The sequence below is a fragment of the Trachurus trachurus genome, assembly GCF_905171665.1.
Source record: "Trachurus trachurus genome assembly, chromosome: 6".
In the NCBI taxonomy this organism is placed as follows: Eukaryota; Metazoa; Chordata; class Actinopteri; order Carangiformes; family Carangidae; genus Trachurus; species Trachurus trachurus.
In genome coordinates, this window is record NC_139897.1 from 17,172,118 (window position 1) to 17,197,023 (window position 24,906).

The 24,906-nt window shown below is 43.2% G+C and overlaps 2 protein-coding genes across 2 annotated transcripts; both read right to left on the bottom strand.

The window, feature by feature from the left end:
• Positions 1-28: 28 nt before the first annotated feature.
• On the bottom strand, positions 29-5,036 carry LOC310987068 (SIN3-HDAC complex-associated factor-like). The gene is made up of 6 exons (XM_083973228.1): positions 4,917-5,036; positions 2,234-2,361; positions 2,026-2,125; positions 1,801-1,924; positions 1,527-1,677; positions 29-1,414 (listed from the first exon to the last, which is right to left on the bottom strand). The coding sequence occupies exons 2-6, from the start codon at positions 2,359-2,361 to the stop codon at positions 1,054-1,056; spliced, it is 864 nt and encodes a 287-aa protein (XP_083829354.1). The 5' UTR covers positions 4,917-5,036; the 3' UTR covers positions 29-1,053.
• Positions 5,037-6,503: 1,467 nt separating this feature from the next.
• Positions 6,504-24,871, bottom strand: LOC310986834 (DENN domain-containing protein 5B-like; the record flags this gene model as incomplete). The annotated part of the gene is made up of 21 exons (XM_083972923.1): positions 6,504-7,834; positions 8,820-8,994; positions 9,273-9,399; positions 10,176-10,258; positions 10,448-10,632; positions 11,168-11,286; positions 11,398-11,543; positions 11,785-11,906; positions 12,021-12,149; positions 12,938-13,013; positions 13,122-13,200; positions 13,361-13,513; positions 14,344-14,463; positions 14,563-14,653; positions 15,219-15,369; positions 16,273-16,501; positions 16,578-17,117; positions 18,363-18,550; positions 19,086-19,800; positions 20,367-20,476; positions 24,763-24,871. 21 exons carry the CDS (start codon positions 24,869-24,871, stop codon positions 7,651-7,653), a joined length of 3,831 nt encoding a protein of 1,276 aa, XP_083829049.1. The 3' UTR covers positions 6,504-7,650.
• Positions 24,872-24,906: the final 35 nt, after the last annotated feature.

Here is a 24,906-nt window from a genome sequence, read left to right on the forward strand (position 1 = left end):
TGTGTGGTTATTATTATGCAAAGACATATTTTTCCTTTTTCATTTTTTTTTTACATATAAAAATAAGTTAAAACTTCAGAGAAATGGATCCAAAAAATAAAAGTAAGATTTACAGTTCATATAAGGCCATGCAATTTTAGTAGACTCATGCATCAGATCATTAGGTCTTTTGGATGAGTGGCTTGCCATTCATGCAAAATGCACTATGTGTTGCTGAGGCCACGATAAATATAGCTACTGTCCCTTTTTGCTCCTAAATACCAATCCAGAATTAACACTAGCACTGTCTGTAACACATAATTAAGGCTGGTGTATTTGCTGTTGAAGCTGTGAATAGGCCTTATTTAAATGGGACCCACATACGTATTTGCACACAGAGACGCTAATCCAGTCTACGAACACAAAATCTTTGATAGGAGTGGATGTCAATGTGAAAAGACACAAACACAAGGGCTACTGTACAGGTCTGTGCTCTGTTAATGTAAAGTGTCATTCATTCCAAAACGAGATACCCACCATTTAAAAAAAAGAGCCATCTACTCTGAACAAAGAAAGCTAAACCAATCCCACCATATTATCCATCTTGTCACATATGCTCATAAAATATCCATGTTGTGAATGGTTTCTTCTTTATGTTTGAAATGTTGAGTAATGAATTTCAAGTAGCACCTTTTTCTGTGAGTAAGTGGATCTATTGCGTTTTGGAATAAAGTCTTTTTAAAATGTACCAGCAAACTAAGAGCTCCAGCATTTCATCTAAAGTAGATCATTAAACACCACAGATGATGATGATGATGATGATGATGGCCCACCGTCAGGATGGTTGGAATATTAAATACAAAAAAAAATGACAAAGAGGAAACACAAAACAGTCCATAAGTTACCGTTTAAACATAATAAACAAACCTCCAACATTATTTTGGAGAAGACCAAAGGGATTTTCAGCTGCTTTATGATTGAAGGCAATCTGAGGCGACTACTTTCTGTAAGTGCTCGGGAGGAAAACAGCACCCCAAGATTTCTTCAGAGATGTGTGCAAGGGAGGTTTTGACTTTACCACCCTTCCTCTGCCGCCACCGCCACCGCCACCGCCGCCGCTACCACCACGCTCCTAGTAGGAGGTGTTGTCACGGTAACGCATAACTGAGCAGGCTCGGCATTTTCCTTACACGCCGTCATCTCCTTCACTTCCTCGCCCGTCTGGGAATTTTGCCCGCCGACATCCATGCCAACCTGGCCCTCCACCACCTCCACTTCTTCCTCGTCGTCTTCCTCCTCCTCCTCCTCTTCCTCCTCCTCTTGCTGCCGCTGCTGCTGTCGTTGTTTGTTGCGGCAGCACGGTTTAAACAAATGCGGGTCGATGAGCACCTCCCCAAAGCGCCCCTTGTAGATTATTCCACAGCACACTTTCTGCCTGCACAAAACATGACACATTTTTTTCTCACATGTCAAGTCAAAAACAAATCTGCAATGTGCGGTTCTGCTTTCTGAATAACAAATCTATCACTTCACTAGTCCGACCTTACCTCTTCCAGTAGGTGAGATCCAAGAAGGAGAAGACAGGTGAGCGGCTTGATCCTGGGCTGAGCTCAGTGTCAGAGCCGTCATCTGACAGGTTGCTGTAGCTGGGGGACTGAGCTGGAGAGGCACTGGAGGTGGTGCTGTGAGCATCTGAATCTGGCGGGCAGAAGGGATCATTAGGTGTTAACATGTGTGCTTCTCCTTATTGTGGAATGTGGGCCGAATGCCAGCGCCATGAACATTGGTATTACTGACAAATTACAAATATGCAAAGCTCACTGTGTCTTTTAAGCTCTTTCTGCAGCCTGCTGATCTGGCTTGGCCGTGCTTTCTTGGAGATGGACTTTATTTTTTTGGGCCTGGATGTTATCTTTAAGCTGGGACCTCCCCTGGCATCCACCACCTGTGTGGAGCAGAGGAGAAAATAAGCAGTGAGAATTTTTTTATTGGTCCTGAAATTGCATGATTCAAGCAATTAATCAAGTTCAACCATATCTCACTCACGTGGTTCCAGTTCTTCTTAGTTCCCACCGGTAGTTTTTTCCATCGTTTCACCAAGAGCACACAGGCATTGCAGATTTCTCCAGATCGTGTTTCACTCAATCTACAAGACAATTACACTTTGTGAGGGAAAATGTTTCCTGACCCATCGGCATGTTAAAACCATACACATGATTTCTGCTGCAGCCACGTGCTCAGGTGTGCCTCCTACCCGAAACAGCTCCTGAACTCCTTCTCATATCGCTTGCTGTCCGTGAAACGAGAGCTGGACGACTTGGCACGGCAGATGCAGCAGCCGTCCAAACTTCTGTACATTTTCGGCTTGTGAAAGCCAAACATCTAAGCAAAAAGAAAAGGTTTAAATGTTAACATGTCAGACTCGCATCACTGAGCATCATGCTTTAACTGCAGTACTACACTCCCCCTCCTCCTCCTCCTCATCCTCCATCTCCCTCCTCGGCAGCCGTAGCCTTCCTCCTCTTCACATCAGAGATCGTATTTTATTGCGCCGTTTCAAACAGAAACTATTAGATATGTATCGAGTGATACTGTTACGATCGGAGAGCACTAAAACATGCACGCAAAGCAATTTTTGTTAATGCATCTCTCCGCTCTGACCCACATGGGGGGAAGTAGGTCAACAGTCAGACAGCGTGTCAGACAGATCATGTCACCATGCTGCGCTCACAGGATGCACGCTTCATTTTGGCAACTCAAAATATAAACATAAGCACGCACTTCGCCTTCGTGCTGCAGATGATATATTATATGTTATGGTAAAAAAAAATAATATATATTTTTTTTAAACTACAAAATGGAAAAGTATGTTGCCAGAGATCTGCAAAAATATATGTGTCCGAGGTGAAAAAAATCAGTCGAATATAATAAGCGAGCCGATTATGCAGAGGAATTATGATTTATGTTGCTAGGCAAAATGTATCCTCCACAGCACATGTAGACCTGAACTGCGGCAAAACTGCGAGCCGCGCCCCCCAGACTGGGTTTTTTTCCTTCTTGCCATCAGTCCTCGGGGTCCACTGTCAGTGCGGTGCCACAGAGAGCAGGCAGAGAGCAGGCTAAACCAAAACCTCTCACTCCGCTGCTTAAATCAGATACTTTGATACGGTTACAGAAAACGTGGGGGACAAGTAGGAAACTAAACAAGTGGCCTTATGGCTGAAAATATAGGGGGGGGGGGGATACGGTAAATAGACGCACTGGCAACACATGGGAAGCGTATAAGATTGTGTTGAAAACCCATCACATAACAGAAACATACTTAAGACAAAATCTGAATTGCAATGTAAAAACTTTACTCCTGCAGTAAGTCCGCACAGAAACAGCTGCAAATAAAGTGAAGGTCCTACAATTATGCAGAGGTCGACTCCAGCTCTGTTTAACCAGGGACGAGATTAAACATTAACATCACTGTCTTGACAACGACAGGTTACACAACATACTAATACACTTTCAAACAATTAGGTAAAATAAAATAAAAATAATAATCAATCATGTTATTGGAAAAAATGCATTCCAAATGACAATTATATTATAAATTAAATATGTTTAATTTATTTATATGTATAATTTTATAAATGTGGTAGGCCTATATATAAACAACCTTGTATCAGCTCGTGCATGGGTTTGGGGGTGTGTGCGTCTAGGATTTTCGGTCTGGAGTGTGTGCTCTGTCAACAACAGACGATCTCTGCAGCAGAATACAGTACGTGACGCAACTCAACATGGCAACACACTTCAAAGGCGGAGGCAGTGTGGAGAAGGGGGTGTGATGCGATTTTCCCAAAAAACTGTAAAAAATAAAGGAAACTGAAAAAATCTTCTCGAAAGCGGTCGGGCCTCGCGCAAAAAGGCCCCTCGGCTTCTTAAAATAAAAAAAGACGCCGCGAAATGCACTTGTTTTTATCGAGAGAAAAGTGCGAGTCGCCGATTTCACCGCCCACTCCGGCGAGGAAGCATGGCATGCCACACGACCTGCTTCATGCGCACCCATTTTATGATGACCGTCCTCTTGCTCGACGGAGCCAGACTTTCCCAACCTACACAACACCAACTTTACGCAGCGAGAAAAAAACCGAGACAAACGCATTTCGAAAGAAAAAAAATACATGTATTCAGATTCAAGAGAAAGCTGTTGTCGGATAATCGTGTAATTTGATCTTTACTCTTTGTTATTCCAGAGCCGCCTCGCTGCAACAGTCCACCTTCAACTACATGTGCACTAAGTTCAACACGGCTGCTTCATGAAAGTCGATGTTTAAACCACCTTCTCACACTAAACCACACGTGTTATCCAGCTAATGCTTCATAAAATGCTGATAAATAGTTTGTGTTTTGCTGTTTTGTTGACAGCGGCGCCCGCGTGCTGAGCAGCATCTCTGCTCCGGGGTGGGCGTGAGAGACTCAACTTGGCTTATTTAGCAGGCGTAACTGTGTAGTAGACTACACGCGCTCTACAGCCACAATGTGGGACACTGGTGCTTTTTAGCAGAGCAAGTTTCACACACAAAAACCGACTTTAGGTCCATTTCAGCAGCGAGAGACGCGTTGAATTCATCCAAGAGCCAAATGCACTGAAGCAACCAATAATAACAGCTAAGCCTTGCTCGTCTTTTTTTGCACGTGAAGGCCATTTTTTACACTATTCGCCGCATCTGTTCTGTTATATTGCACGCCCTACACTTTCTATAAGTGTTTATAAAGTTACCTACACACCATGCTGACCACCCAGTCGGTTTTGCAGCAGGCCTAAAGAGAGCAATTGTTCTGAGACAAGTCGAAGCTTGGGCTCAGTAACACATCAGGAAGCTCCGCAAACACTTTAAACCCCCTTAAAGCGTCGCAACAAAGCAATTAAACCCGACTGCTTTCCTTACCTTGTTGCAAGTTGCTGGAAGCTGAGTCAAAGTACAGGTTCCCCTTAGCGCGTCGTTACGATGTGACTAGTATTATGAAAATCAACCCGCATCAGTAACCCCGCTCTGTCTTGTTGATGTCTGCGCTTGTGGACGGGACTGGATAGTTGTGAACACACTGCGCATGCGTCGTATCCACACCTCCATTTCAGAGTAGAGCAGGAGGGTTTTTTCTTTTTCTTCAATCAAACCATTTACATAAACGACGTATGACGTGTCCGTGCGTCTGCATTCTACTGCCCTTATAAGGATGGGAACATTGCGCGGGAACAGGGGGCTCGGCCGCGGTTGCTATGGCACATTGGAGAATGTAAGCAGGGGGGCGGGGCCTGTCGCTTTTACTACAGAGCGCCAGATGGACCGTCTGGAGGCCTACGGTTTTTAGGGGGCTCGGCGTCTAGCACGGAGATGTGCTTTGTTGATTCCTATTGCGTGACAACTGAGCAGATCAGATTAGGGGGGAATAAAACGGGACTGAAACACGGGGTCTCTCTCCATCCAGCGGTCAGCTTAGTTAAAGCGAACAGCCGCCCGTGCCACTACTGTCTCTTCTTCAGACCACCAGCCAACCAGTCGCCCTCCTGTCACATTATACTACTGCATCAGTTTGGGACGTAAACACTGTCGGTCAGTGGTGGTATGTAACCGCTGCGTTTGTACACGTACTGTAGCTTACATCATCACAAAGTTGAGGTACTTTTACTTAAACCACTTTGCCGCTTCACTGCTATTAATTGATTGTTTAACAGTTACAAATTATGTTACACAAAACATGAAAATGAATCGGTTTTGCTGTTTTCATTTTCTTCACTGTAATAACTGAAATATAATTAAATTTTCTGGCATTTGGGATATTGATTGCGCCAAACAAGAATTCCTGAGGATATACTTCCTTTGTTGGTACATCTAATATAGTATTTTGGGAACATGTAACATGTAAACAAAAGGGAAGATGACCTGATTAGTGACATAGTTAATTATAGACTTAAATGCTATCCAATCCAATAACAAATTGAAAAAAACTCTGCAACCCTTCATACTAAAATGTGATGTAAAACAACCTCAGAGCTTCAAAAATCACTGAATGAGCATATACAAATTCAGCCTGGTCAGCTTTACAAAAATATTTTGTATTGAATAGAATCACATTATACTGCTTGTTTTGTCTTTGAGTCATAACCTGTGTGTACATGGCTGTTTTCCTTTGGTGTAATGGATATGACAACAAACCCTTCCATTAGTGCAGTCAAGCAATCTTGACTTTGTTTGGATTTAGCAAACTATAAAACTATAATTCTTTGACAAATTCAGATGGGATAATTCTATGTGGTGAGTACACAATATTTGTTTTGGATTTGAAGACAGTTTATTTTGCCACAGTCTTATCAAATCCTTTCAGACACCAGCCATTTAGCATAAAAACCCACGCCACAATTTGCCAGTTATGTCAATATTAACTTTAATCTTTGACAACACATTTCATGAATAACAGTTCATTATTGCTTTCTCTAATCTGTATTTAAATGATAATAGAGGCTTGGTCATTGTGGGTTACATAGTGCTTGCAGGAGAGTGCAGGAGACGGCATTTTCACAGTTGCTCAACTGTTAAATTAAATGCGACATCAACAAAATACGTAGCATTTTTAAGAACCTGTGCTCTATTCATTGTCTTATTTTTGCAGAGACAATTGAACAGTTCAGAAACAAACAGCATGACTATTAATCCACATAATCAGTAAAGTGTGTCCGTAGTGGGATCTATTGTTTTTACACAGACACAAACAAGATGCCTTTATACAGAAAAATGCCACAAATTCATGTTACCGTAATACCAAATGGCCACAGTTCTATCAAAGATATAATGAAGCAAAAATATTTACAATGACAGAGGGGAAAACAACTTTCTGACAAAGTGGCAAAGACTATTTGAACTGACACAATTAGGACACCAGTTTGGTTTCAGCATTTCACCAACGGAGGATTTCATGAGCACTATTCAGCTCAGCATGTGACCTTAAACTGAAATAAACAAAGAGAAACAGGCCAGACCTTACATAATATAACAAGAGCATAATAATATAACATTTTGTAACATATTATAGTATGGGAACATTATCTTTATGTTGTATATGTATCCGTATATTAATATCTTCAATGATGTCAAGAAAAATGTTTATATAATAAGGCCAGAGTCCTGATATTTCAGATCACAACACACTAAGACATAAACAAACGAACAAAGAAACTGATTTTGGCCATGCATGTGCTTAGTTTAAAATTGAAGTGCAAGCAATACAGCAGTAGAAGGAGAGGAGAGTTATAGCTGTCCTAGGGTCAGGTACAGTGAATGGTGTAGGCTGTTAAAATAACTACTGTGGGTGTGAGATTATGAATGACTCCATTTCTCCAAGAGGAAACAGAATTTCACAGTGTAAACAAGCATAGGAAAAACCTCACTATTTCCTGAAGCAAATAAAGTATCTAAGACATTTACATTGGTGAACAAGGCAATATGTTTGGAGCTGGAGTTATCAGTGACTTCCTCTGGTCCACTGTTCGTTTTCTTTATGATGAAGTCACATTTCTCAAGTCTTTAGATGTACTTCCCTTTCTCACAAGATGGAAATATGAATATTTGAACCCTTCAGCATTTCTGCAGCGGGTTGCACTCCATTCGTTCTTGTCCATCAGTGTCAGAGGTCAACCCCTTTGACAAGTGCCATCTCCAGGGTGATGGTGAACTCATTGAGTGTGTGTAGGATGCGAGACAGTGAGTGGACAGAAGCTCGGTCCCGCAGAAGAGCCCCCTCCTCGTAGGTCCGTGGTGTGAGAGGACACTCTGCCAACAGGGGGAGCCACTGAGAGAGGAGCCGATCCCTACAGAGAGGAAAAGGTCAGTTATGTTTTCGGTCAGAAATACCCAGTGAAGTCAAAATATAACAATGATTTCACAGTTTTTAAAAAAAATCATTAACCAAAGCACAGGCACATTAACTTATCATCTTTAAATTAACACAATATAGGCATTGGACATAATACACTACTAATATATTGCTAAACACCACCTTGAAATGTCAAGCTACTACTGTAAATCACTAAGATTTGACTTAAGCCTTCTCTTTACTGATTCTCACTGTGTCAATATTTATATTCATATTTTTTGCAAAGGCAAAAAAGGAAGGATTGTTATGCTCGTGTCAGTTATCCAAATGAATTCGTCTTGCTCCATTTGAAAGAGATTTTAGACTAAATTTCACAATGTGCATTTTGACTCCTTTTCTTCGCTTTTCTGACATTGCAGTTGATTATCATGTAACTGAAGAACAGAAAGTTACATCCCAAGTTATTTGAAAACAACATTTGTTTTTTTTAACCTTTTATCACTTTATAAGAATAGATATAAAGGATTTTTCTGTCTTGTCTGTCGAACCATTAGGAAGAGGGCTGATTTGTTTCCTCCCTGAGCTGTATGTCATAAATAGGTCAGTAAGAGAAAACAGCCATGCGGTCCTGCTGCAGGCTACTTCCTCACTGCCCCAAGAGGGAAACTGTGGCTGTGTCCAAAATCGCCTGCTACTCCCTACATAGTCCACTACATAGAGAGTTTGGTCATTTTGTAGTGCCATCTGAACGTATAGTAGGATTGACCATATAATGTGTGGTGGACTCACAGTGTCCCATGAAGCATCACTAAAGTAGTGTACTACTGATTGCCAATACAGCGGTACACACATAATGTATTCTGCTGTCTTTTAGACATAAAACAGAGTGAGGTTTTAGTAAATGTATCAGGATGTTGTGCAGAGTTACTCTTTCAGTCTTGAGTTTCTGAACCGTCATTTTTACGATGAAAAACACTCACCTGATTCCCAGGCAGACGAACAGCTGGAACTTGCCCTCTTTCCCGATGTTTCGGGGTGAAGCATTAATGGCGTTGACATAGTGGCACAGTGAGTCGCAAGGGGGACCCTTTGTCAGCGTCGATCCATGCAGGTCACCCATCTGATCGGCTGTCTCCATGGAAACCACTGCCTTCTCTGTGGGAAAGGGTGAGGCATGCAGTCATTGCATAACTCAAAAATACACTGACAGGAATGTAAAAACAGACCATAAAGAAAAACAAACAGCGGAGACAGATGGTGTAAGACTGTTATCAAAACACATCAATCATGCTTTGTTTCATGTGACTGAATATATGAAGCTCATATTCACTGCCACTAGATGGAGACAGGAAATTGGGATCTGTGAGAGGTGCAGTAAAACATCACATTTGTTTCTCGGACGCTCGTAATGAATTCATGCTCACGGTACTTACCGACAAAGTCCCAAACAAAGACGTTCCTTTGGAAAAGACGGTTGGATTTGAACCCGTGGAGCAGGAACTTCTCCAAGGACAGCACCAGCCCTCCTTCGCCACACAACAACACAGTCAGGTTTCCCCTCTGAGAGAGAAGAAACAAGAAGCCAGAGTTAACAGAGGCACTACAAGTAAGAAGCTCAACTTACAGCTTCAGTAAATCTGCTCGTATGGTAACACTTTATAGTAAGTACACACTATTAAGCATTAGTTAAGCATGAATAAATAGTGAATTCTTCCTTTATAACGCATGAATACTCATTAGTATGTAGTTTATAAATACAGTTAGTGCTTATCAATGATGAGTAAAACATTTTAACTGTGTTTATAAACTACATACTAATCAGTATTCATGTGTTATAAATGATGGATTCGGTATTTAATGCTTAACTAATGCTTAATAGTGTACTTATTATAAAGTGTTACTGCTCATATTAATGACAAAAATATGCAATTTCCCCCCCAAAAAAGAGAACAAGTTTATTTTGTTGTTTCAGAAGGTTCTTTCTTAATTTGTGAAGATCAAGATAGAGCTTGTACAATAATGCTTGTGTGATAGAGATGTTATTACGAATACTTCAAGTCCCCATTACAGATGAACTGAAGTGATCCATCTCCTCTCTTCAGTGCTTTTAACTTGCTGTTTGAGATGAGAGAGTCTAGTCTGATAGTCTGACACACAAATGAGGCCCAGGCTGGAGAAGCCGGCGTAATGAAGCGTGTTGGAGATAAAAATAACACACCACACGCTCGTCTCTGCATTGGCCATTTTCTCCCCTTCTTTTAGCTGTTTGAGCTAAGAGGTTAAACGAATGCAAGAACTGAATCGCAGGGGGCACACTCGCTATTACAGTCACATACCTCTTGTTCGGGTTTGTGGAAATGTTTAACAAGATTATTTGCAGCCTCCCTCATGTCCTCATGTACTTCCGCAGACTGCATTCCTGAAAATATAAATGTAGGATAGTTACAGATACAGAAACATGAGGATGAGCGATGACAAACACGAGGAGGAGAGAGAACAAGGCCGAAATAGAAAGGTGATACAGGAGCAGAATCTGTTATTGTGGGTGAGCTTACTAACAAGTAGGTCAGCTATTGTACTAAAGAATGCGTTCTTTGTCAGTACGTACTGCTTCGGCTGCCAAGAGACCCCAGCACTGTCCGCACACTCTGAGAAGGAGAGGCCAGCTCCGGAGGCGTCCCTGTCCACCGTCCAGCATCCTCCTCTCCACCAGGTGACACCAGCTGCCCAATGAGCACTCTCTCCAAGCTGCCGTCACCCACACCTTTCCCCAGCCATCGGCCACACGGGAACCTGAAATTGAAAGAGGACACAGCGTTTCATTATATTCAACACGGAAAATAATAATGCAATTCATTATACAAGGACATGGGTTATGTGAGGACCATCTGTTCTAATCAGCGAGTGCAGCGTACTGTGGGTCCACAGCGCACACACACACCTCCTTTTCTAAATATTATCAGGAGGCACACTTTTGGTTTCGTACGTTAAATACAATATATTACAAATTGCATATAATTTAGATTAATGAAAATACTATATCTTTAGATTTATTTACTGTACTATTACGCATTAGCTGGTTTCAATTTATGACAATACGGTATTAAATAAACTTGCAGAGAAGAACCAGATAGATACTAAATCATAGTGAACATGTAGTCATTTATTTTTCCATATCTACATAATGTTATCATCACTACATGTTATGTGATAAAGATAAAGCAGTTTTCTCAGTCATTTAGTCATCACTGTATCTTATACACAAACCCACACAGGGAGCTGCTGCTCGTAAACATTTGTTGTACATGTTTGCTGATATAGCTCTTACTTGTAGGTGTGTCCAGTGATCTCATTGTAGACCATCACACAGTCGATCAGACACTTGGCCAGTAAACCGGAGTTCTCCTGCCCCAGCTGCAGAGTGCTCAGCCTGCCCAGGTTCTTACACTGAAACGAAAAGCACCGACCACACGGCAAAGCATCAACATCAGCTCTCAGATCGCTCTGCTTGGTCAGTGTGTTGTGATATCACATCAGTGTTGAGGTTCTCGTACAAACCTGGAAATAAATCTCTTGTGTGTTCTTCACGATCTGTCTCACGCCTGAATCACCCAGCTCTCCCGACACACACACCCAGGGGTTCACTGTCGCCATTGCAATGCTCAGCTTCTTCATGGGTATTATAACAACACGGTACGAAATATCTGGAGAGACACAACGTTTTAGTCATGACCTTCACACTTCAACTTGTACAACTAAAATAAACAGGGTTTTCCAGTGTTGGTGGATTCTAGTCTGTAACCTTTGAGTTGCATACATTTCGGTGTGGGGGTGGGTGTTGTAAAATGCAGACACAACCAGAAGCAAATTTTGTAAGGGTCTTTGCAGGCTATAAAGCTCCCATAAAAATTCTACAACTTTGTTGTTAAAGTTTACAGGACTTACTGATGGAGGTGAAGACCCGCGTAAAACAGAGGTAGTCCACAGTGTTAAGGGAGAGCAGGTGGAACAAAAACTGCTCTCTCTCTTCCTCACACAGCAGGAATGCATGAGGTTTATACAGCTGCCTGTCGGGGGAGAGGGGGTGCGAGAGAGTAAAACAAAATGTCAGTCAAAGTTACAGCACTTAACGTAAATTTAATCTGAGTAAAAGCTGAGCTACTGTATGAGTGAATTGTGACCTGAGCAGCTCCTGGTTTGTAAGCAGCTCTTTAAGGTGATGGGAAAGCATTTTCTTCTCCAGAGCCAGATGGATCCAGGCCTGGGCCTGACCCACCTCTGACATACACTCACTCATCGTCTGGATAAACCTAGACAACAGAAGATGTGACGAGCAGTCAGAAACATGCACTAACATTCAGCCTTTTTTATAAGGTTGCATTTAATGACCCTTTAAGTATTTTGTTCATCGTCTGACAAAATTAAAGGAGACATATTATGCCCCTTTTCCACAAATTAAAAAAAATCCCAGGTGTCTTAAAGACTTTCTTTTTTTTAAGTATATTTTGGGCTTTTCATGCCTTTATTAGATAGGACAGTTCAGAGTGTGACAGGAAGTGGGAGGCAGAGAGGGGGGGAATGACACGCAGGTTAGGGCCGTCCGGCGCGGGACTCGAACCGGGGCCGCCTGCAGCGAGGACTATAGCCTCTACACATGGGGCGGGTGCTCTACCAACTGAGCTAAACACCGCCCCTTAAAGACATTTCTGTGACATGCTTTCGTCAAAATACCCCAAGGATCAAAAATCACAGCTCTTTTCATCCACTCTGATCAGAACGGCTGGTTTCAGTGCCTGTCCCTTTAAATGCAAATGAACCACTGCTTGCCCCGCCCCGCCCCTTCTACTGGTACCAGGTAGGGGTGAGGTTATGTACATTCGAAAACTAGTTACATCACTGGAAGACAACTAAGGGAACAGCTCATAAAACCATGTGGATTTCAACCTAGGGAGCCTGAACATTACAGATGTTTTTGTCAATTCTCACATTGTGGGGGCCGGAAGGCAAGACAAACACCCAAATACATGTGAAAGAGGCTTCAAAAAGTGATATTTCCATAATATGTCCCCTTTAAAACATGCATATTTTCTCTTATTACCTCATGTCTTGTATTAAGGATCCTCTCAGGAGCTGAGTGCCATCGTCAAACGTTCTCTGGTCTGAAGTGTTAGATCCTACACAGGTAGTGAATTTAACACCAACCATCAGTCCACTTTTAGATCAGTGATTTACACAAGATACGATAAGAACAACAAACAGTTAGATCTGTGCTGTGCTCTGACCTGGAGATTCAGCCGGTGCCTCCATCTTCCCCTGGGCCGCCTGGTAGTGAAGCAGATGGGACCAAAGAGCCGACTTCCCCTGTTCAGAAAAAAAAAAAAAAAAACACGCTTGTCAAGACTGAACCAGTTCACACAGTCATCTCTTTGTGTTCATGCGCGTGATGTGAATTTGTTTACATGAGATATTTCTGTAGGTCATCTGTAGAGCATGTTAAATTAGACATCTTCGTGTGTCTGACCTGTTTCAGCTGCAGACCGTGGCCCCAGGTTCTCTCCAGTAGGTCACACAGACCGTGGATGAGTGTGTTTTCCTGCAGGCCTGTGATGTTGGCTTCTCCCTGACCAAGTTCCACGCTTTCCTTCCCCATCCTCTCCATCAGCATCCGTTTGGTCTAAAAAAAAACCCACCATAGAAGATTAAATAAGTGGCATTCATCTTTTAAAGGGATAGTTCACCCAAAATTGAAATTTCACTCATTATCTACTCACCCTCATGTCGACTAAGGGCTGGGAGAAGTTTCAGAGTTATCCGTGGCTTCTCTGAGTTACAGGGGGTCTCGGCATAGCAGTGCATGTCCATATAATGGTTGCAAATGGATACCAACTGTCTTCGTAACAAAAAGACACACCAAAAAACATCCAAATACCTCCATGCTGCTCGTATGTAATGTCTGTCTTGTATTGAAGCCCCGAAATGCGAAATTGTCCCGAAAAAATGAAATAAGTCTATATTTTAAGCTAGTTTTGTAGCGGAAGCTTCTCGAAGCTCCTCTTCCCGATTCGTCAAATTTGGACTAACTGGGAAGAGGACAGACCCTGGTTCGTCCAAATTTGATGAATCGGGAAGAGGAGCTTCCGCTACAAACAAGCTTGAAATATAGACTTATTTAATTTTTTCGGGACAATTTCGCATTTTGGGACTTCAATACAAGACGGACATTACATACGAGTAGCATGGAGGTATTTGGATGTTTTTTGGTGTGTCTTTTTGTTACGAAGACAGTTGGTATTCATTTGCAACCGTTATATGGACATTCAGTGCTATGCCGAGACCCCCTGTAACTCAGAGAAGCCACGGATAACTCTGAAACTTCTCCCAGCCCTTAGTCGACATGAGGGTGAGTAGATAATGAGTGAAATTTCAATTTTGGGTGAACTATCCCTTTAACGTTGATCGGTGGCAGTGGTGCCCAAATTTACGGTACTGTATCAGGGCTCTCACCTTCAGACGACACTCACTCAGCAGCCCGTCAACAAAGTCTCTGTGAGTCTCAGTGACGACTTGAGGTGACGGGTCAAGTAGCTTGGACTGACGGAGGTTCTTCCTAGTAAATGTGTACTTCTGTTGAATAAACAAAAAGGTAATAAATCAGACATAATCCTCATCGAGCACCGAGAGTTTTAATTTGTGTATCTGTGTTTGTTTACCCATGAAAAGTACCTGTCTCTGTTCATTGTCCACTCCTGAGTGATCGGTCATCATCGATCTCTTGGGGTCAGCCCGGCGTGATGCTGTCACTCGACTGGACCACCTGTTCACACAGATAACATTTCAAGTGGGTGCAGCCGTTGTGCCGCATTTAAATCATGTTTGTGTATTTTGGTAGACCCTGGCAACAACATGTAATGATATCCAAGCACAGTGCCTCTGGTTACCAACCTCAGATAGATTTTTAACACCATTACTGACAAATATTATTTACATAAAAGTTTATATTGTTACCATAGATTTTTTTCATAGAATTCAATTGTCAATATAGGTCAAATTCTTGGTGCAACAGGAACAGGACCTTTTCAATATTTATTCATTAGCTTTAGGTAGAGATGGTAACTTTAAGCTAACTACTTCAACTGTTTGTAAATAATTTTAGCTAGATAATCTGTTTATTAGGATATACAGTACAATTGCAAAACATAAGCATCACACCAATTTGTAATAATATTTGTTAGTTTTCACCTAAACTGAATGTGGTGGATATATTGTTTTAATCACAAAAATCTTATTTTAAGGTTAGTTGAACTACTCTTTGTAAAACCAGGAGGCACCCCCATTAAGTGTTCCCGGGGCTTTGGGTACAAGGTTTTCTGAAGTCTCACTTGTTGGTGTGTTGTCCCTGTGCGAGCACATCGGCCTGCAGCTTAGGGAAGTATCCCGGCTGGTGGCGACCCTGGCCGATCCTCATGTCCAGCAGGTGGGGGTGTATGGCTGTGTGGTCGGCCTTCAGCAGTCTGCGCTCAGTTGCCTGGGCTGCAGAAACAAACACAGACTGGTATTCAAGCTGGTCGAGTGCTGCTAAATTTGTTTTGCTGCAGGGAGATGCACGACAAATTAGAAACATAATGTAATGCAAAAAACATCTCAGAGGCATAAATGTGAATTATGACACAGGCAGGCTGAGATGTGTGCGGGGCAGTTTCTGCAGTGAGCTGGCAGGGCTTCAAAGCAGGAGGTTTTTTTCACAGGGCACAAAGCCCTCCTCTTATATAATGTTCATCCTCCATCATATGATTTAGTTCATCCCTCTCTCATCCTTCCATATTTCCCCCTCATACCTAATCTTATGCTACCTTTTTAGTGTTCAGAGACCCATTAAGAAGAGTTGAAGCAAGGTCCTGTGGGCTTATTACAAAGGAGAGAGAGAAACTGTACTTTCAGAAGGGCCAAGCAACATAATCGACACATAAACCCAAACAGAAGGACAGATGGCAACATATTTGCAGATACCCTCTGCAAAGTCTGGCATCCACCCCTTCAATCACATCCTTCTGCTCAATGATCAGTTGGGATTTCAAGCTACAGCAAAATGCAGAAAACGGTGAAAACAACCCACTGCTACTCTTGGTTTGCTACTTTTTAAAATGCCACGCACTTTCAGTTGTGTATTTGTCACTGTCTGTCTCCAGAGGCAATAGACTTGCTCATCTCCCTCAGATGAAATCTACTGTATGGAAATTATGTCAAGTTAGATTAGGTCTTTCCTGTTGAGAGAGTGCATGGGATATCAACTGAAACACTACACCAAACATGCTTGAATGCTTTTTGCATGCATGTTTGCTTTGTGTTTGAGCATGTTGGAATATATTAAACAATATTTTATGCATTTTGCAAGAATGTGCATGTCCGCTTTTGATAATGAGTACACTCACAAACCTGACTCAAAGAGCGTGGTGCATTTCCTGTAGTGACAGTTGTAGGAGTCTTTGTCTGTGTCGTACAGTCGTTCCTTCTCCAGACGGTTGTCAAACAGCTGCTGCAGTGGCTCTCTATCCGCCCAGCGAGATATCACCTTCCCGTCCACAAAAGAAGAAAACATGGACGTCTCCAGGAATCGAGACAAGAAGCGCAAGTGGGACGTGGGCTGAACCGACAGGAAGGAACCCTGAAACAGTGGAAGCCATGAGTTAACACGATTAAAATCACCACAGATTGTCTAATAAACATGATAAATGAAGCACCTTGTCAAAGTTGAACGTCCCCTCTCTGTTGCTCAACCAAGAGTCCAGGTCCAGAGCGCTGTGGATGACGAAATCGTCGTACCTGCCAAACATGGCAGCAAAGCGTCCGGCGAACACCTCCCTCAGCTGAATGTTCAGCTTCGCGGCCTTCAACTCTTCATCCTCCTCTTCAAACTCACGTCCCAGCGTCTTCCCGCCTTCTGAAACTTTCCCTCCCCCGCACCTCCGCGCCAGAGCCTGCAGCCTCTCCAGCACTGCCAGCTCTTCACCTCCGAGGTTCCCGTTCCTTCTGTCCTCCATCAGATCCTCCAGCACCAGGCTGCTCATGCGGGGGGAAGGGATGGTGGGGGTGGTGGGGATGGTGGTGTTGGTGGTGGTGGTGGTGGTGGGCTTGGTGGTCACTCCGCCCTGTGGTGGGACCCCAAAACGCAGCAGAACCTCACTCAGCTCCTGGATTAGCTCTGTCTGGTCCGGAAACACGGGGAGGCCCTCGGGGACTTCGACACAGTGGTTGTCGATGTCCACAAAGCAAAGATTGGCCTGTGTAGGAGCAGGAGACAAACACGACTGTTCAACTGGCTCCTCCATCAGATAACTAGAATAGATGTATCCAGTCACGACGCACTGACTCTTATTCATCTCCTGTAGACAGAGTAGCTGAGCTTTAACATCCAATTAAGATCAGAAATGAAGATTTACAATTCACAAATAGATTCTTAGCATTTCGCCGCGATAAGCCCTCGCAGGACGTTAGCATGTGAAGAATTATCTAAAGATTACTGCTATCACTGCAACAGGAGGGATTGTGCTGCCTCAGGCTTTCACACCTGCAAACAACATCAGAAACCTGTGCATAAGGAAGCTGCTGAGCAATGAGTAACACAACTTTGTGCGAAAGACAGGCGCCGATTTAAAAAGGAAAAAAAAAACTGCCTCTGTAAGCAGCAGCAGAGCAGAGCAGAGCGCAGTCAGCAGCATCACGACCTTCAAAAGTGACCTCGGGCAGTCGGTTTATAGCCTCAGGGGAAGTTGGGAGATGCGAGTGGAAAGAGGCAAACATGGTCTAACCCTGGCAACCTACACTGTGCAGCCCCATCCTCCTAATTTATGTCTCCACTTGTTCCTTCATGTCTTGTCGTCAGCTCTTTTAGCCAAAGAAATAAGGGGAAAAGAAGCAAAAACTCTCACAAACATGTTTGATTTTAACAATATGATCAAACTGTTTACCTAATTCTTCTTCTCCACCTAAACCAAACTGTAGATTTATTGCTGCTCTGATCAATTCCAACGAATTATTATCAGTGTGATTAAAATATTTCCCATTCTCGTCAAATTGCACAACTCAAGAAATAAGTGGTGATCCCTAATTTCCATTAATTATTCAGTGAGCCCCATTATTCTGGATCTCTCATGCTCTGTGTTTTTGCTTTCATCCCTCCGAGCTGTCTTTCTATTGCTTCTTTTCTGGGGCAGGGAAACTTCAAAGAGGCTCCAGTGAGATATTCATGCAGCATGAAGTGATCTCAGTTGCAGGGCTGGATTTGAAGGCGAGAGGGGGGGTGGGGGGTTGGGAGGTCTGAGGATATGTATCATCTCTGCTTGACAAAGCAGAGGGAACATTTTCATGCAGGCAGAGGAGACCAGCGAGGGGCTGTAAGAGGGTTTCAGTTATCTTTTTGTGTCACTGTCGAATGAAATTTCTGCATCCTGAAATACTGACTGGCACATTCGCAGGCAAAACAACACATGCGTTATACGTTATCAGCCACTTGTTCAGCGATGTACCTCGTGTGGTAGGTGGAGATTGGTTCGCTGGGCTCCTTCTCTGCGCTGGATGCCCATCATAAACGGGACAGGAGCATCCAGCAGGTGATGTAGCGGTCCAGAAACAATGGGCAGGTAGATGTGTTGCCACTGGAAAGGGAACAGCAAGGTGGTGACGCACTCGGCCACTGTCATCAATCGCTGGTATTCTGAGGAGAGAAACATGGACCATCAGTGCAACTTTCTCTGCAGTACTCAGATTGACCTGTCAAGTTATTACTGTGAGTATACTAATTAGTTTATTGATGCATCTTTATATATTTAGCTTAATCTTGCACCATGTCTTATGCTGTGTATATTTCCAATAAAGTTTGCTAATGTTATGTTAGGCAAGGCAAGGCAATTTTATTTGTACAGCCCGTTTTTACAAACAGTTTGTCTCAAAGCGCTTTACACAGCATCATGATAACATCCTCTGCCCTTAGACCCTCACATCCACTGAGGAAAAACTCCCGAGAAAACCCTTTTAACAGGAAAAGATGTTATGGATGATATCAAATGCTACAAATAAAAACAGCTGCTTCACTATTGGTATTACTAAATTCCCGAAATGGTGATAGATATTGATTCATATTGTTGTCAATATCATCACACATATGTTGTCCTCAAACTTCTTATACTGATGTGTTTTAATAATATCTTCCTTTGATTTCAAACATGCTGAATTGTGAATGTCGTGTTTACCTTGGGAGCACAGTAGGACTTGTGTCTCCAGGAACGCACAGGTGAGCAGCTGCACCATATTGTCGACTCCCAGCAAGGAGAAAGCCTCTCCGAGAGGATATTCCCCCAGCGGGAGCTCCCCCGGGCCTGGCCGCTGGCACACGATGGGCCCCTGCACCCCGTGGAACCGCAGCGACCTGCCAGGCGGAGGCAGGGGAACCTCGTACAGGATGTTGTGGATGTAGCTCTCCAGAGGAAGAGGCGGGGCCGTGTGCGACGTCACAGCCTGGTGCAGCTGAGACAGGAACTGACGTGAAGCTTGAAGAAACGGGAGCGGCGTCAGCAGGCAGAGAGCTTTGGACACATACAGGGTGTCACGTGCCGGATCGAAGGAGCCCGCACAGCTGAAGCAGCCGGAAACCCCGACCAGGGACTCTACGTCTGACTCATCCAAGCTGCTCACAAGAGAGTCCATGCTGGAAGTGGAGGGCGAGGAGGCGGATGAAGACGAGGAGGAGGGAGAGGAGGCCGATGAGGAGGACTGACGCTCCACTTGGTGCATCTGATACAGAGTCTGCATGGCTGTGATGATCTGAGGACCGATCACCTCCTCGTAGAAGGTGTGGACGAAGCCGTACGAACGCGTGCCGTCGTCAGAAGAAATTGTAAAGGAGTGGAACTGAGAATCCAGTCTGTCTGCCTGAGTGCGGAAAGACAGACCCCTCGGCATACAGAGCTGAAGAGAAGGTGATTAGGAACGGAGAGAAGGAGAAAACATAAGTGGGCATTTAGAATAATTTACTGTCAACAATGTTATCTGAATTTATGTGCAAAAATCCTACAATTTTAGTGTTTTTAGGTCTGAAACACCAATAAAATTACATTAAAACTCTTTAGAAAAATCATGTTTGAATACTGTTTCTAAAAAGCTGTTAAAACAATTTTTAACATGGATGGAAGACACAGAAATAAACTTGATTTTGTCCGACTGCAGCTAGTTTTTTAGAGGTTTATCCTTTTATCATCCTGATCTGCTTTTTCAGAAGAGAACAAATATATGTAGATAAAGAAAGGACAGTGAAAAGCCTGTTAGAGGTAGAAAACAAGCTCCAGATACATGGGTCTCACTACACTGATTTCTTTATCATATTTTTTTCACAGAGTTACTCACTTTTCTGAAAAAGCGAGGACATGTTTATCCTACAAACAGGCACGGCTTATCATTTGTTTATCATTTTTATTGTTGTGGGATAAAGCCACTAGTGCTGAAGAGAAGCAAATATGTGCAGTCCAAGTCCTCACCATGTTGACAGCATCTTTATTGAAAGGGTTCCTGTCTGTGTTTTCAGGGTAGTGCACCAGAACCTTTGACTTGAAGGACCGTCGAATGGGGCTCTGCTCAAAGCTTTCACCTGACACAGACAAACAGACAAAAAAACAAGAGTGTTATGTCATTATAATATTAGTGCAAAGTGATCTTTGACCTTCATTCCTGTTGAATGATAAATCCTCATGAGACAGAAAGGTCAGAAATTTGACAGCAGTTTTGATTTATGAAAAAGCTCGGACTGAATGACCTTGTCTGACACCGATACAAAAAAAACAAAAAAACAACTTAATCTGTTGTTGTCAGCAAGGACCCTTCGTGAGCGAGGAGGGAAAACCCTTCCAAGAGTTATGTAACACAACTCATTACCATAGCGATAGACTGGCATAGTGGTGCAACACCCCTCATCCTTGACACTCTGCAGCACGAAACCCTTCACATCTCATGGACTGAAATATGCTGCTTTTTTTTAATGCATCCAAAGCTTTCAGGGCTCAGGATGAGGGATTTGACATTTCTATACAACAATAACTTCATGTACACGAAGGGGTCGAATTTGCGGCGCATGCAAGAAAAAAACAACTCTACATATTCCTACAAAGGCACATATTTGATGCATTGTCCTGTCTGGCTCAAGTTTCTCCTCTCTTCAATCTCTGCAGCTTGTGTCAGCTTCCAGCTCCAGTTACATACAGAGGGCTGTCTGTGTGACGAAGAGTGGACAAAGAGGAGCTGCTGAAAAAAAGGGAGAGCGGAGAATAGAAATGCGCAGTGTGTGTATGATTCGGAGTGTGTAATCGACTGACAGTAGTGAATGAAGTGCTTTTATTATTCATCCACTATCTGAGGGGGATGCCCTTGAACAGTGCTCTTCACCATGCTCCCCATTTCACAAAGCTGTCGTGAATTGACTAAATTCCTGTTTTAACTTGCATTACAGGAACAAAACCACCTGCAAATGGCAAACTAAAGTCCTCTCTGGGCTGCCAGCGTTGACGCTCTCACTCACCACTCAGGGATCTCCACTGATCCTGCCTACTGGATGACGCACAGAAGGAACTGGAGGAGGCAGGAGGAGGCAGCACTTCAGCTTAAACTGAGTCAAAGTCGTAGGTGGGAGACCGTAGCTAATGGATCACAGTGACTAGATGGAGGGACAATGTACTTTGCTAAGGAAACAAATTGGTGCTGGCGCTGAGAGGCAGAATCAAGCCTCGCACAAGGACACCTAGTTGCCATGGTAGCCACATCCGCCGAGGCCTAGAAGACGGCCATCAGACGAAGCTCGTCAGCTGTTGCGTCAAGCCTGAGCTTCAGAGGGGGGGGGGGGTCCAATTGAAGACCCAGGCACAACCTGACTCAAGCTCCCACCGTAGAGTTTGTACAAAAAAAATTCACACAAGAGCAGGAGGGAGGTTTGACAGCTTAAATGTCTGTTTCAGTGCAGCTGTAATTAGCAGGAACAAACGCACACAAACATGCAATTGTATAGGAGCTGTTGTGTTGTAACACTTTACATCATTAAGTAATGATTGGTTTCAGATTAATTAATTACAAAGAGTCTAAGATGTCAGATGACAGACTGTTTCGTCTGCCTGGTAGTCCAAAAAACCAGACCCAAACATATTCAGTTTGCTATCACAGAAGTCACAATTAAAATGCTGCAACTAATTAATATTTGCAAAACATGGTTTTAAACCATTTCTTAATAATACGTTTAAAAAATCATTCCAGCTTCATTTTTGGTCAGTGAATCAACTAATTGTTACTAATCTTCAGGACTTACAGTCCTTATCAGTGTCACTGTTAATATCAATATTATCTGTGTTTTTTTGTGGATAAAATAACAATATTTTATATGTATTAAACCTTTAAGACATTCATCACAAAGATTTATTGGTCCCACATGACCATCCATCCCTAAAACAGGAGCTCTTCATCAGGGATGATTGAACCTCCATAAAGGTACATCTGTCTTATTCACCAGCTTTACTACCCCCATCGCACAATTCATCACATCATTACATGAGTAGATGAGGACAGACATAGGAAGTGGAAGGAGATTAAAATGACAGCAAACGTCAGCTGACACTGACTGATGGGAAGTTGTTCCTTTTTGGCTCAAACAGTTTAAACCAGACTGTCTTTGCATTACAGACTCGTCTGCCCACTGAAGGTGAACCATACAAGAAAAAATGACAAATTTTGCTTTTCATCTCAGCCTGAGACACCGACGTGGTGCTGGGCTCATTTGCTTAAAATACACAATAAAAGTAAGTGCTGAGTGCCTAAAAATAAAACAGCCCAGGCTGGATATTCTGCGCACAAGCAGCATGTGTATTAATAAGTCAAGTGCAAGATACATACACCTCCAAATAGCACAGCTCTCAAACGTTTTGGTCAGGGAGTTTGCGCCCTCCGCCGATGTCATCCCCCTGTGACGGTCATCTGGCCTGAACAGGGGCTGAAGCCTCGGCCATTCAGCATTCAAACAGACAACGTCATGTGAAATTTGATTAGGCTGCAGAAAACACAGTGGCATCTATTGAGAAGCCAACAAGAGCAGATTGTCTCGCTGTGGGCATGCACTAATTACACATGCAGAAAGAGATACTGTATGACCTCACAGAAACACTTGAGGCCAGTGCACGTGAGGAACAAACATCTATTGCTCCACTGCAGCTCATGTGATATACTGTATGTGCAAGGATTATATAAAAATAAAAAAAATAAAAAAAATTCACACAGACAAAGCAAAAATCCCTTGAAAGGATCAGAGCCCTCTGCTGCAGTGGATCTGAGATGACCTGCTGTTACATAAGCAGATTGGTAAAGCTCAGATATACTAGCCAGTGGTGCTGTCACTCGCTGCAGGGAGCCAGCTATCAAAGTCCTCCCTGGTTAGTTACAGCACTAACTAATCTGCAGCAGAGCTATGAGCCCCTACATCAAACACAGCTTGTCCTAAATTCACATTTTGTCTTATCTGAGTTTTTTTTTTTTTTTTTGGTGTTGTTATTCAACAGACATTTGGCTGAAAGAGGCAAAAACAAACAAGCAGGGTCAGACATGTCTGGTTTCCATCTTCCCCCTGAGGACGTGCTCTACATGAGCTGCCACAGAGAAGACAAGGAGAATACAGGGTGTGACTATTGTTTGTCAAACCTGGAAGACACATTAAAGTGTTGCTGTTGTTGACGGGGAACTGTCACACACACGCACACACAGAGAGAGAACGAGCTCCATGGTGATGACTTCTGTCCTCACTTCACAGAGCCGAGTGTCAACACCTCGGTGTGGAGGAAAACACCACAATCTCTGCATCCATGTCTTAACAATGCCATCCTACTACCCACCACAAATAAAAACCATCACAAGCCCCCTCACTGCAGCAGTCATCACCATAGCAACCCCCCACATCCACCAGCAATACTGCATCCGTTTTTCCTTTAACCTGCTCCGCAACCTTTAAGCTTTTGGTAATAAAGGACACACAGGTCTCCTGCCCGGGGCCGTGGGAACGATAAGAGAGCTGGACTGAGATAATCAGAGCTTTTTGACACACGCAGCAGAGTAATGAGGACGCTCGCCCTCTCACACACACACACACACACACACACGCTCACACGGCCCTGTGTTATCCATGAACTACTGCCTGGATCTGTGCTCCAGCTCTATTTGGGCAGATGATGGTGGTGTTGTCCTCCTGCCTCTGTTCAGCCCGTTCTCTGCTGTGTTCCTCCTCATCCAGGTGTAGCAGCGGATGACTTGCAGAAACCAAAGAAGCTATATTTTCCCAGCTGACTTATAATACTGTGCTGAAAATATGATCAAAACAGGGAACAGGGAACAGCAATGGGGTTTTCCCGCAAGCAGAGGCAAAACAAAAAGGACAAGACTAAATGGAAATAGAATAATATCAATATAATATAAATTAAACTTAAACAGCTTCTTGTTGATAGGGAAATAGTAATTTTCTTGGATTTGTGTTTTTAACCATTTACATACACAAAAATACAGAACAGTCATGTCTGTTCAGAAATATGTTACAAAACAAACAGCATCGACCAACCTAATCCTGATGACATTCATGTAAAATGAATTATCTTTTGTAAAAAAAAATTGTAGGCTATGTTATTCCACATACTGTGCTTGCTGATACATCATGTTGTCAACAAGCCTTTGTGGCGTCCAATGAAAACATATTTAAATTGGTGTCACCCCCGCACACATACATACATTCAGGGCCTATGGCAAATGAAGCAGTGTAGCTATGTTGATGAAAACGACTGTCATGCAACCGACGCTCAGCTGTGTTTTCCTGCAGTGTGCAGCAGTCTCTTTCTCTCGTGTTGTGTTGACCGGTTGTACCTGCTCCATCGTCCGGCTCCAGGCCCGTCTCCGCGTCCAGTCCACACACAACAAAATAGTGGGCGAAGCGGCAAGAAGCCGATCCGGTGGCCGCTGCGGTGCCGCTCATCCTCGACGCGTTGTGTGGTGTGAAAGCTCCGTTTT

What these genes read in the sequence shown, in the direction of transcription:
- LOC310987068 (XM_083973228.1), bottom strand. Translation starts at nt 2,361, where the DNA reads ATGTTTGGCTTTCACAAGCCGAAAATGTACAGAAGTTTGGACGGCTGC. An exon ending in GAGTTCAGGAGCTGTTTCGG is followed by an intron (nt 2,126 to 2,233) that starts GTAGGAGGCACA and finishes ATTGTCTTGTAG; the next exon opens with ATTGAGTGAAACACGATCTG. An exon ending in CTAAGAAGAACTGGAACCAC is followed by an intron (nt 1,925 to 2,025) that starts GTGAGTGAGATA and finishes TGCTCCACACAG; the next exon opens with GTGGTGGATGCCAGGGGAGG.